The 12,442-nt window shown below is 41.7% G+C and overlaps 1 protein-coding gene across 1 annotated transcript in view; it reads left to right on the top strand.

Annotated features, from left to right (window-relative positions):
- The window catches only part of COL21A1 (collagen type XXI alpha 1 chain), a 90,653-nt gene that overhangs the window by 19,278 nt on the left and 58,933 nt on the right, over nt 1–12,442 (top strand). The window contains 2 exon segments of the mRNA XM_032216825.1: nt 167–250; nt 3,001–3,063. Of these exon segments, the coding sequence (XP_032072716.1) occupies nt 167–250; nt 3,001–3,063 (147 nt within the window).

Below are 12,442 nucleotides of genomic sequence, written 5' to 3'. Positions count from 1 at the left end.
AGAAACTAAAGCTATCCTCTGAGACTGAGCAAAGTTTGTGTTAGGATTATGAAATTGCTATTGATCATCAAAGCTGGTTTGATTACCTTTGGGGATTTTAGTGGAGCAAAGTGTAAAAACTGTACTGGAGTTGGTAATTTGTAAATATATATTTTTTCTTTAATAGTGCAAGAATGGACCTAGCGATGTAGGAGCTACACCTCCTCCTTGTATTTGTCCTCCAGGAAAACAAGGACCCCCAGGCCCCAAAGTGAGTAGACGTTGAACCTAATATAGGTGGTGTTTTACATATATGGTTGAGATAATAGAAGTGTTTGTGGATTAATGCACCACTGGCTAGTCAAGTTGTCAAGAACTGAACTTTTTCATTAGGAACTTCATTTAAAAAACCACATTTCAACCATTTTGCCCTTCATATGTTTGTTTTCCTCATTTTACCATCTATGTCTTCACGGAGTCTTAATGGCCACTACGTAGGACTTGAGTTACAATGGAATTAATCACCTCTAGAGGTAGTTGAAATAATAGATAAGATGCTTCACAGATTTATGCTTAAATAGTCAGTTCAGAATTTAGCAGTCCTCCTTTAGAAGAAATTGTAGAAAAATCAGTGAAATGTCTACATTATGATTTGTCATGTGGAAACCTTTGCTGTACTAAAAAAATGGAATTAGGTTTAGGTTTAGGTTTCGTTTTATTTATATGCCGCCCTATTCCCAGCGGGACTCAGGGCGGCGCACAAACCCAAGGAGGGAAAGGGAAACACAAACACTACAAATACAAGCATTTAAAATAACCAACAGACACACAATCGAGAGGGGAAGGGAACTCATCAACCCCAGCCTGCCGACACAGCCAGGTTTTAACGGCTTTTCGGAAGGCCTGGAGAGAGGTGAGGGTCCGAATCTCTGCGGGGAGCTCGTTCCAAAGGGCCGGAGCTGCCACAGAGAAGGCCCTCCCCCGGGTAATAGCCAGGTGGCATTGGCTGGTAGACGGAACCCAGAGGAGGCCAGCCCTGTGCGATCTAATGGGTCTTTGGGAGGTAATTGGCAGCAGGCGGTCTCTCAAGTACCCAGGTCCAATACTATGAAGGGCTAATTATTGATTCTGTGATATGTAGCAGGAAAGACTGACATTGTAAATGAGGCTTTTTAGTAAACTGGTCCATTGCTGTATTTTTGTTAGAAATATAGCAAACCCCCCCAATTTTAATGTTTACTTAACATGTTTAAGCTTTCCTAGGGTTTGGTTCATATTACTGTTGATTAAGACATGGCAGCTAAGAAAATCCTACCATCTTTGATTTGATGCTGAATGTCTTACAGTCTCATATATATCAGAATATTAAAATAATAATAATAACTGGCCAACTCTCTGAGGCCTCAGCCAACTATTATGCCCTTTTAATATAATACTTACAATTTTTATTTATTTATTTAGTTATGCATGTTAGGAAAGTTTGTAACAGCTTAAATATCAAGAATAAGGCCACCTCCTGTGAAAGCAAGAGCAATTGATGGAAATGTTTCCCACGGAAAAATTAAGGATTGTAAAAACAAATCCTGCATAATACGTCTTTGATTTACTTCCAAAATTTTACAGTTTTAAGAATGTGTTGTATTTTTCTTAAATTTCTTTAAATTAGGTAAGTCCACATAATAGAGAAATAAAGCAATTCTCTAATAGCTCCAGTCTCAACCATTTTATAATTTTATAGAATGAGGGGGGAAAGTTTTAGGATACGGTGAGGACAACCCCCATCTAAAAAAACCCAAACATTGATCTTTCTGAGGTGAGGGTGGTGCAGTGGTTAGGGTGCAGTACTGCAGCCACTTCAGCTGACTGCTAGTTCTGCAGCTCGGCGGTTCAATCTCACCGGCTCAGCCTTCCATCCTTCCGAGATGGGTAAAATGAGGACCCAGATTGTGGGCAATATTCCGACTCTGTAAACTGCTTAGAGAGGGCTGAAAGCCCTAGGAAGCGGTATATAAGTCTAACTGCTATTGCTATCTATCTATCTATCTGTCTGTCTGTCGGTCTGTCTGTCTGTCTGTCTGTCTGTCTGTCTGTCTGTCTGTCTGTCTATCTATCTATCTATCTATCTATCTCTATATCTCTGTCTATCTATCTATCTATCTATCTATCTATCTATCTATCTATCTATCGGATTGTTGGGGGTGATATGCTGACTCTGTAAACCGCTTAGAGAGGGCTGAAAGCCCTATGAAGCGGTATATAAGTCTAACTGCTATTGCTATCTATCTATCTATCTATCTATCTATCTATCTATCTATCTATCTATCTATCTATCTATCTCTATATCTATCTATCTATCTATCTATCTATCTATCTATCTATCTATCTATCTATCTATCTATCTATCTACATCTATCATCTATCTACTATCTATCTATCTATCTATCTATCTATCTATCATCTATCTATCATCTATCATCTATCGGATTGTTGGGGGCAATATGCTGACTCTGTAAACCGCTTAGAGAGACCTGAAAGCCCTATGAAGCGGTATATAAGTCTAACTGCTATGCTATCTATCTATCTATCTATCTATCTATCTATCTATCTATCTATCTATCTATCTATCTATCATCTATCTATCTATCTATCTATCTATCTATCTATCTATCTATCTATCTATCTATCTATCTATCTCTATATCTCTGTCTGTCTGTCTGTCTATCTGTCTGTCTATCTACCTATCTCTATCTATCTATCTATCTATCTATCTATCTATCTATCTATCTATCTATCTATCTATCTATCTGATTGTTGGGGGCGATATTCCGACTCTGTAAACTGCTTAGAGAGGGCTGAAAGCCCTAGGAAGCGGTATATAAGTCTAACTGCTATTGCTGTTCCCTTCATCCTGTAAGCCCTTCAGGGTAAGTAGAATTTCAGTTTGCAATGAAGGACCCTTTCTAGAGACTGGGGAAATGTTTTGTGAGTCTCACCTTATTCTGTACTTTGTCTTATTTTTAGGGTGATCCAGGACAACCCGGGATTCATGGCTTCCCTGGAGAATCTGGTCCAGATGGTAAGCCTGTGAGTACTACAAACTTAGTCCTCTTCAGTAGTTTTTAATGCAAAACTGATAATAAAATGGATCGGAATGTTACTGTGAATAAAATAATAATAATTCAGCCTAGACATATTCCTAAATGCAAAGAATTAAGATTACTTTGCCTCGAAAGGGTTTGGTATGCCAAAAATAAGTATTAATATTTTCCTTAAAATTTAGCTCAGCTTCCCCCCCCCATGAAAACTGTTTTATTTCATTTTCATTTTCAATTTATACAATCGCTTATATACTGTGCAATTAAGAAAACAATAACACAAACTCATCGTCTATTCCACCATGGAAAACCACATAAACACTTCGATCCTCCATAACACACCCTTACCTTCCGCTCCCCGCACAACTTTCATTTCTCCCCTCCAGCATTCCCCTCTTCTACGTCCCCTCCCCCTCAGACATTCCTTTCTCCCCTTCCCTCCGTACATTCCCCTCTCACTCCCTCTCTAACTCCTCCCTCTTCTTTCCCTCTACTCCTCACTTCGTTGTATTTCTACTATTCATTAATCTATTCGATTTGTATATTTACACTAAAATTGAAAAGAAAAGAAAAGAAAAGGAAAAGAGAGAGGAAGAAAAAAGGCAAACAGTATACAAGTGCGTTCTTGTTATTTTGAAAATTGAAAACTATATTTCCCCCCCTCCCCCCTCTCCCCCAGTAAACCCCCCTCCCTAACCCCCCTTCCGACTTCCCAGATCCCATACCCGGCATAGCTTTTTATCAAACACAGTCTGGAGTATATTAAAAACCAAATAGATTAAAAATTAAAAGATAAAAGATAAAGGAAAAAAGAAAGGAATAAAAACAAAAAACAAAAAAAGGGAAAAATCAATAAACTCTCTACATTGAGCTCAGGCTTCCCATCATATTAAACTTAAACAATGTACATCATTCCTAATCTCAAAATTTAGGCTCAGCTTTTTGTATCATTTCCCAAAGTTAATTCTACTGTTATTAAAGACACTTGCCTTGTAGCAAAACTCCACCCAATAAAATGAATGAAATGGAATACTGAAATGGAGTGTCTTCAAAGTGAAGATCTTTCTCCAGAAAAATTCAATTCCTTGTATATAGTCAATGAAATTATCTTAATTAATAAATAATAATAAACAGCATGGTCTTTATTATTTTAATGCTACTTTGGGTGAACTTTTCTTGCTCACAATGTTTTTCCCCCACCGGTTAATACTTCTTTATTTCTATAAGGCTGTTGCCTCTTTGTGGTGGTCAGGAATATTTGGTTTTCTGTATCAGTTCTACATGAAAATCTGAGATAAATGCTTGCTGGAAACTATAAATTTTAGGGACATTGCCAAATTGCTCGAGGAGTTCCATGTTATAAGATGTCCAATTTTTTCTTATTTTGGGTTCTTAGTTACATTTTGGGCCATGCTCATAGGTACAACAGATGGTTGAAATTATTATGGTGGTTCCCTTTGGAGGCTGACACTGTTCTGTTATGAATAGCAGCACCAAAAATACACATTTCCAGGTATTGAAGAGTGTAATGGGAGAGAGTCCAAGCATAAAGAAATCCTAGTATAATGTTCAGAGAGGACCAACAGCTAGTAGAATCAAGATCTTTTTAGAAAAGCGTTGCTTTTTTTTTATGAGGGAGGATTTACGTCAATAGTTCGTTAGTTATAAAGCAATGATTTTGCCCAAATGCTGAACTCTTCAACAGAAAAAAGGAAAGTACTTCATATAGATTTCCTTAACTCTCTTGTCGAAGAGGAACAGGAGGGCGCAGGTTGGCAAAGCCTATTGTAAGAAACTGTAGTAGATTACATGATGTCATCCCGTAGTTCAGAGTAACCATTTGTTAATATTCCCAATAAATGCTACTTATCACCTACAAAGCCCTTCATGGTAGTGGGCCTGGTACTTGAGGAGACCGCCTACTGCCAATTACCTCCACTAGACCGATACGATCGCATCGATTAGGCCTCCTCCGAATTCCATCTTCCAGCCAGTGCAGACTGGCAACTACCCGGAGGAGAGCCTTCTCAGTGGCTGCTCCGCCCTCTAGAACGAACTCCCCGTGGAGATTCGGACCCTCACCACCCTCCAGTCCTTCCGCGCCGCTTTAAAGATCTGGCTGTCCCGGCTGGCCTGGGGTTAGGATTCTGGCCCCACCCGAATTGTGTGACTGTTGTGCCTTCTTTTAATATGTTGTATTGTCTTATGTTGGAAATTGTCTGTCCTTCCCCCCCTCCTTTTTGAACTGTGAGCCGCTCTGAGTCCCCCCAGGGAAAAGGGCGGCATACAAATAAAGGGAAAACTAAAACTAAACTAAAAACTAAACTCTGTGATTAACTAGCAACCTGAGCCTAAATTTCTCAGATCGGAATTCCCAGTAGAGACGGTTTAGGGTAGTCCTCGACTTACAACCACAATTTGAACCCAAAATATAGTTAAATGGGTTTTGCCCAAATTTACAACCTTTCTTGCCATGGTTGTTAAGTGAATCTCTGCAGTTATTAGGTTAGTAATACAATTGCTAGTGAATCTAACTTTACCGTTGACTTTGCTCGTGAGAAGGCTCAAGGGTGCAACTGCCGCCATCATAAACACATGCCCATTCTGATCATGTGGTCATGCGGATGCTGCAACAATTGTAAATGTGGAAAAAAAAGGCATAAGTCACTGTTTTCACTGCCATTGTAACTGTGAGGGGACACTAAACAAATTGAGTTGAGTTGTAAGTTGAGGACTATTTGCATTTTGAACAGTTCTGAATAATACTGCAGGCAGAGATTAATGCAGAAAAGAGGGGAACTAAAGACTAGAAATTCTAGGAAGGGAGGGAGAAAAGAAAAGAAAGAGAAAATAGTGAGATGTGGAGGAGAGGTAGGGGAAGAAGAAAGAAGTAAGGAGAGGTGGGTGGAAGGGAGAGAAAGAAAAGGAGAGGAGGGAGGACGAGAGAAAAGGAGAAGGCGAGAGGGTAGGAAGAGAAGACGAGGGTAGGAGTAGGGGAGAAGGAAGGAAGGAAGAAGGGGAAGGAGAGGAGGAAGGAAGGAAGTAGAGAAGGAAGGAGGGAGAAAAGAAAAGAGAAAAATAGGTGAGATGTGGAGGAGAGGTAGGGGAAGAAGAAAGGGTAAGGAAGATGGGTGGGAGGAAGAGAAAGAGAAGGAGAGGAGGGAGGAAGATAGAAAAAGAGAAGGAGAGAGGGTAGGAAGGAGAAGACTGAGGGTAGGAGTAGGGGAGAAGGAAGGGAAGGAAGAAGGGGAAGAGAGGAGGAAGGAAGGAAGTAGAGAAGGAGGGAGGGAAAAAGAAAAGAAAGAGAAATAAGGTGAGATGTTGGAGGAAGGTAGTGGGAAGAAGAAGAATAAAGAAGGTGGGTGAAGGGAGAGCAAAGAAAGGAGAGGAGGGAGGACGAGAAAAAAGAAGGAGAGAAGGGTAGGAAGGAGAAGACTAGGGTAGGAGTAGGGGAGAAGTAAGGGAAGGAAGAAGGGGAAGAGAGAGGAAGGAAGGAAGTAGAGAAGGAAGGGAGGGAGAAAAGAAAAGAAAGAGAAAATAAGGTGAGATGTGGAGGAAGGTAGGGGAAGAAGAAAGGGGTAAGGAGAGATGGGTGGGAGGAAGAGAAAGAGAAGGAGAGGAGGGAGGAAGAGAGAAAAGAGAAGGAGAGAGGGGTAGGAAGGAGAAGACTGAGGGTAGGAGTAGGGAGAAGGAGGGAAGGAAGAAGGGAAGGAGTGAGGAAGGAAGGAGTAGAGAAGGAAGGGAGGGAGAAAAGAAAAGAAAGAGAAAATAAGGTGAGATGTGGAGGAGGTAGGGAAGAAGAAAGAGGTAAGGAGAGGTGAGTGGGAGGGAGAGAAAGAAAAGGAGGAGGAGGAGAGAGAGAAAGGGAAGCGAGAGGGTAGGAAGGAGAAGACTGAGGGTAGGAGTAGGGAGAAGGAAGGGAAGGAAGAAGGGGAAGGAGAGGAGGAAGAAGGAAGTAGAGAAGGAAGGGAGGGAGAAAAGAAAAGAAGAGAAAATAAGAATGTGGAGGAGAGGTAGGGGAAGAAGAAAGGGTAAGGAGAGATGGGTGGGAGGAAGAGAAAGAGAAGGAGAGGAGGGAGGAAGAGAGAAAAAAGAGAAGGAGAGAGGGAGAGAAAGACTGAGGGTAGGAGTAGGGGAGAGGAAGGAAGGAAGAAGGGGATGGGAGGAGGAAGAAGGTAGAGAAGGAAGGGAGGGAGAAAAGAAAAGAAAGAGAAAATAAGGTGAGAGTGAGGAGAGGTAGGGGAAGAAAGGGTAAGGAGATGGGTGGGAGGAAGAGAAAGAGAAGGAGAGGAGGGAGAAGAGAGAAAAAAGAGAAGGAGAGAGGGTAGGAAGGAGAAGACTGAGGGTAGGAGTAGGGGAAAGGGGAAGGAAGAAGGGGAAGGAGTGAGAAGGAAGGAAGTAAGAAGGAAGGGAGGGAGAAAGAAAAGAAAGAGAAAAAGGTGAAGTGGAGGAGAGGTAGGGGAAGAAGAAAGAGGTAAGGAAGGTGAGTGGAGGGAGAGAAAGAAAAGGAGAGGAGGGAGGAAGAGAGAAAAGAGAAGGCGAGAGGGGGAAGGAGAAGACTGAGGTAGGAGTAGGGGAAGTAAGGGAAGGAAAGAGGAAGGAGGAGGAAAGAAGAAGTAGAGAAGAAGGGAGGGAGAAAAGAAAAGAAAGAGAAATAAGTGAGATGTGGAGGAGAGGTAGGGGAAGAAGAAAGAGGTAAGGAAGGTGGGTGGAAGGGAGAGAAAAGAAGAAGAAGGGAGGAAGAGAAAGAAAGAGAAGGAGAGAGGGTAGGAAGGAGAAGAAAAAGGGTAGAGTAGGGAAGAGGTAAGGGAAGGAAGAAGGGATGGAGAGGAGGAAGGAAGGAAGTAGAGAAGGAAGGGGAGGGAGAAAAGAAAAGAAAGAGAAAATAAGGTGGTGGTCATAGCAGGTGCTAAGGCTGTAAACAAAGCATTTCAAACTATCCTTATAACCTTTCAAATTGGAATAATAATAATATAAGAACGGCAAGATAAAGAATAAACTAGGTAATGTTACCTATAACTGTATGTAAGGAATAAATGACAGTAATATAAAGATAATATAGGTAAATAATACTTGGTCATAAGTAGCTAAGTATAAATAAATAAAGAAATGTATATAAAAAAACCTCCCAAAAATAGACAACTGGAGCATTAAGGGCCGAAATTAGGGAGATCGGAGAAGGCAGGCAGTAAGGAATCCAGTAGAAAGCTATCACACATTGGGAAAAGAACTTTGGGAGAAGGGAGGAGGCAAGACAGATAGGAATCCAGTAGAAAACTCCTGAGCTTGCCACTGCTGTCTGGTGGATTGTGCCGCTGGACCTCTCCATGCTTCTCCGTTCACCACCTTCACTCCCAGGTATGGGACTTGACAACCGAATTGGGCTAGGATAGTGCAGGCGGGCGGGGGGACCGAGCGATGGAGCGGCTTCTGGACGGGCGGGGGTGAGCGAGGCGTGACAGGGCTGGGGCAGGTGTTCCAGAAGTTACTTCTGGGTCCACCGGTCAAACTCCCTTTCACCGGATCGGTAAATTTCACCATCCGGTTCTCCCAATCCAGTGTGAACCGGCAGAAACCCACAACTAGAGGTTTTTAAGAAGATATTGGACCACCATTTGTCTGAAATGATATAGGATGTCCTGCTTGATCAGGGGTTTGGACTAGAAGATTCCAGGATCTCTTCCAACTCTGTTATTCTGTTATATCCTGAGAGCAGACTTTTTATAATTTTTAGAAGATTCAGATTCATGCCTGAGGAAATAGATGCTGTGTGCACTTTGGTTATAAGAAATACAGAAACTTAATATAATTTATCATGATTTCATCTAAAGGTAGATACTTTTACTGCTCAGAAAGCCTCCATAATGTAGTATAGCCTCCGGATTAGTGATAAAAATACTTGATGCTATCAATAGTAAGTGGGAAGTTATGCTGCTAGTATTTTTAGAAGAGAGAACCACATCCTTGTTGTTGATTTTATTCTAGCTGGGGACAAAGCTTCTTAGTAATGATATAAATAACATTATAATGGACCATGCAAGGGAAAAAAAAACCCAACCATTCTTGTAGATTTATAATATGGCAGTTCTACATGTTTTCCCCAGATGAGTCAGTTTTTCAAGTTGAACATTTTTCACAGTATGGAATTTTTTTTTTGGAAAAGTTATTTTAGGAATTGGCTAATTTAGGAATTTAGGGCTGTTAAGAAGGAGTATTAAAATCATGATGCAGCTCTTGGTCTGCCTAAATGCCAGCCCCTATACAATACTTCTTAAACTCATTGGAACATATTCCTAACTTGTTTTTGTCGTCTTTCGGTTAGTAATTGAGCTGTAAATGAAACAATCTTTGAATATTCCTTAGCCATAATGGGAATTAGTATAGAGTAAAATGGTCTGGAATATAATAATACAAAACAGGGGTGGGTTTCTCGCCCCGTTCCAACCGGTTCAGTTGGAACGGGGCCGACGGCGTCCTCGTGCACGCGCGCAGTGCACGCATGTGTACTAGCGCCTGTGCGATGCTCCAGCTGCTCCTGGAGGATCGCGCAGGTGCTGTATGCGTTCTGCGCATGCATGGAAGAGCAGAACTTGTCAAAACCGGGTAAGAAACGCGGGTGGGCGGGTGGATCCTTCGGCGTTCCCGGAAGTTACTTACTTCCGGGTTCGCCAACCAACTGGTTCGCGGGGACTGCCACGAACCGCCTGAAACCCACCCCTGATACAAAACCTTGCATCCCAAAGTCATATGCTTCTTTTAATGAAAATTTGCTCTGCGGGCAGGTCTATTAAACCATAGAGGCCGTTCCTAATAAAGCTTTAAATATCATGGATAGTTTGAGTTAGAGCCATATCCCTTCATTGCAGACAAACCAAAATTTCCACAGGCATTCAAGATCCTTGGGACACATGAACTGCGGGATTATAAATGTAGTCAGCAGTAATTCTGAGACTGTTTATTCAGAAAATTTTGGGAATGTTTGCTTGATTTTGAAATTAATCATAACTGGATACAATTATATGCTATTTTTCTAATGAATTTTGAATTCTTACGTAAGTAGCAGATGGAACATCAGAATGTGTGTTATTGGAGGCCTTATCTGTTTATTTATATTTCACTTTTATTATTTTTACGAATAAATCAAGCCAGTCAAATACACGGTATTTCTTCTTCCTCCTATTTTTGAACAACAAAACCCTGTCAGGTGGGCTGGGATGTGAGAGAGCGAGTGACTGGCCCACGGTCACCAGCTGGCTTTCATGCCTAAAATGGGACTAAAACGGTCTCCTAGTTTCTAGCCTTCACTAGTAGACCAAGCTGACTCTCAATATCTTGATTTTTCCAAAAAAAAAAACCTTTAAAGATAAATATTACCATAGAACGAGAGAACTTTCCTAATCCAAATTTCCACTGAAGTGTTCCTTGGTCTTACGGGGAAAATGAACAAATATTAAAGGTATCAAGAAAATGAAACTGAAGAATGTTGATTTAGGATAAAGTCTTAGAATGCCTACTGAAGATTGCTTGGAATGTATTGATAGCTAAATAGCCTGGAACCGCATTGCTTTATTCACAATAAATATAACTAAAATAGAAAGATATTTTGCTGGGGTAATTGTAATAATATTTAAGCTGCCCAACTGGGAAAATCATTCAGAACAAGGTATATGATAGTCAAACCAAGAACCGCGACTTAACAAGAACAATGGTATGTGTCAAATGATCCCAATTTAACCTCCAAATATATGCAATAAAGATAGTAGGTAGATTTCTGTCCTTGAATTACAAACACTCATTCAAGCAACCGTTCAAGTTACAATTGTGCTGAATGGAGGAGATTTATGACCGATCCTCGGAGTTCTGGCTGTCACCGTGTCCCCATGTTCATGTGTTTGCAATCTGGGCATTTAGGGCTTGGCTCACAGTTACTATGTCACAGCAAGCGACGGTCTCATAATTGCACATTTTACTGTTGTGCACTTTTTACTGTTCCCTGCCAGATTCCCACAAGCAAAATCCATGGGGAAGCCAGCAGGAAGTCTGAAGTTACTCTGACTCCCATCCACTACTTCCTTGTGGCACCCACACACTTGTCTTTGCTCTGGAGCAGCTTTCAGCAGCACCCCCCCTAGTGGTGGGTTTCAAAAATTGTTGAAACCTACTCTGTGGGTGTGGCCTCCTTTGTGGGAGTGGCTTGCTGCCCATGTGACCGGATGGGAGTGGCTTGCTGCCCATGTGACCGGGTATGAAGATGCCGACGACACTTGTCAGAACCACCTTAAATTACCTCACACACAGCACTGGCGTGCATAAGAATAGGATGCAAACTTGTTTTTTAAAAGGCATCTTTGGTTTGCTTTAAAACAACTTCAACACATGCAATGTTCTGATTGCACCACAAACGCAGTAGTCATCCTTACCTTTCACAGAGGCACTGAGTTTTATAAATATGAGCATGATAGTGTAGCATAATCATATCCAAGGACCAGTGGTGGGTTTCAAAAATTTTTGGAACATCTTCTGTAGGTGTGGCCTGCTTTCCGGGTCCACTGGTGGAACCTCTTCTAACCGGTTCGGTAGATTTGACGAACCGGTTCTACCGAATAGGTGCGAACTGGTAGGAACCCACCTCTGCACCCCCCACCCCTGTGGCACCTGCACATCCGCCAGCCTGCTTGCCAGGGACTCCTAGCTCTTCCCTGCTTAACAACCTGCACAAGTTATGGTGGTAATGGAAACCACAGTCCTGCGGTGTTGTGCTTTATAATCACATCATCTAGCAATGGAAATTGCTGTTGTAACCTGTGGGTCACCTGTAAAGATGAATGTTAGTACAGGTAGTACTTCCTCTATAGCCGTATCCCCACAGCTGGTTTGCCGTGCTCCCTTGCCGACCAATAACTAGTAGGAAAGCATGCCTCCCTACATCTCGGTCTCCCCACAGTAAATCTTTACTATGTGCCCAAATTGGGTTTGCCCTGGGCCACTGTCAATGCAGCTTTAATGTGCACTATATCAAGGACTATGATTGCTAGCTTCTTTGGCAGAAATTCAAGCCCTGCCCAATGTTATCCACCATCAAAAATATGTTCACCAATTGGCATGATCACATAATTCTGCGCACTGCATTTTTTTAAAAAAATCTTTGTTTTTCTCATTATGCCACTGGCTAATTGAACTTTCTCCCGCCTCCCCCTAATTCCTGGGTTGATCAGTTGACCACTAGGTTGCAAGAAAGTATTTTTTTAAAGATTCTTTCCTGCCATCTAGTTAGCAATAGCAATAGCAGTTAGACTTTTATACCACTTCATAGGGATTTCAGCCCTCTTTAAGCGATTTACAGAGTCAGCATATCGCCCCCAACAATC

This window comes from Thamnophis elegans, chromosome 4 (genome assembly GCF_009769535.1).
Source record: "Thamnophis elegans isolate rThaEle1 chromosome 4, rThaEle1.pri, whole genome shotgun sequence".
In the NCBI taxonomy this organism is placed as follows: domain Eukaryota; kingdom Metazoa; phylum Chordata; class Lepidosauria; order Squamata; family Colubridae; genus Thamnophis; species Thamnophis elegans.
The sequence above is the reverse complement of the archived record's forward strand: the minus strand, read 5'-3'. Positions and strand labels throughout refer to the sequence as shown.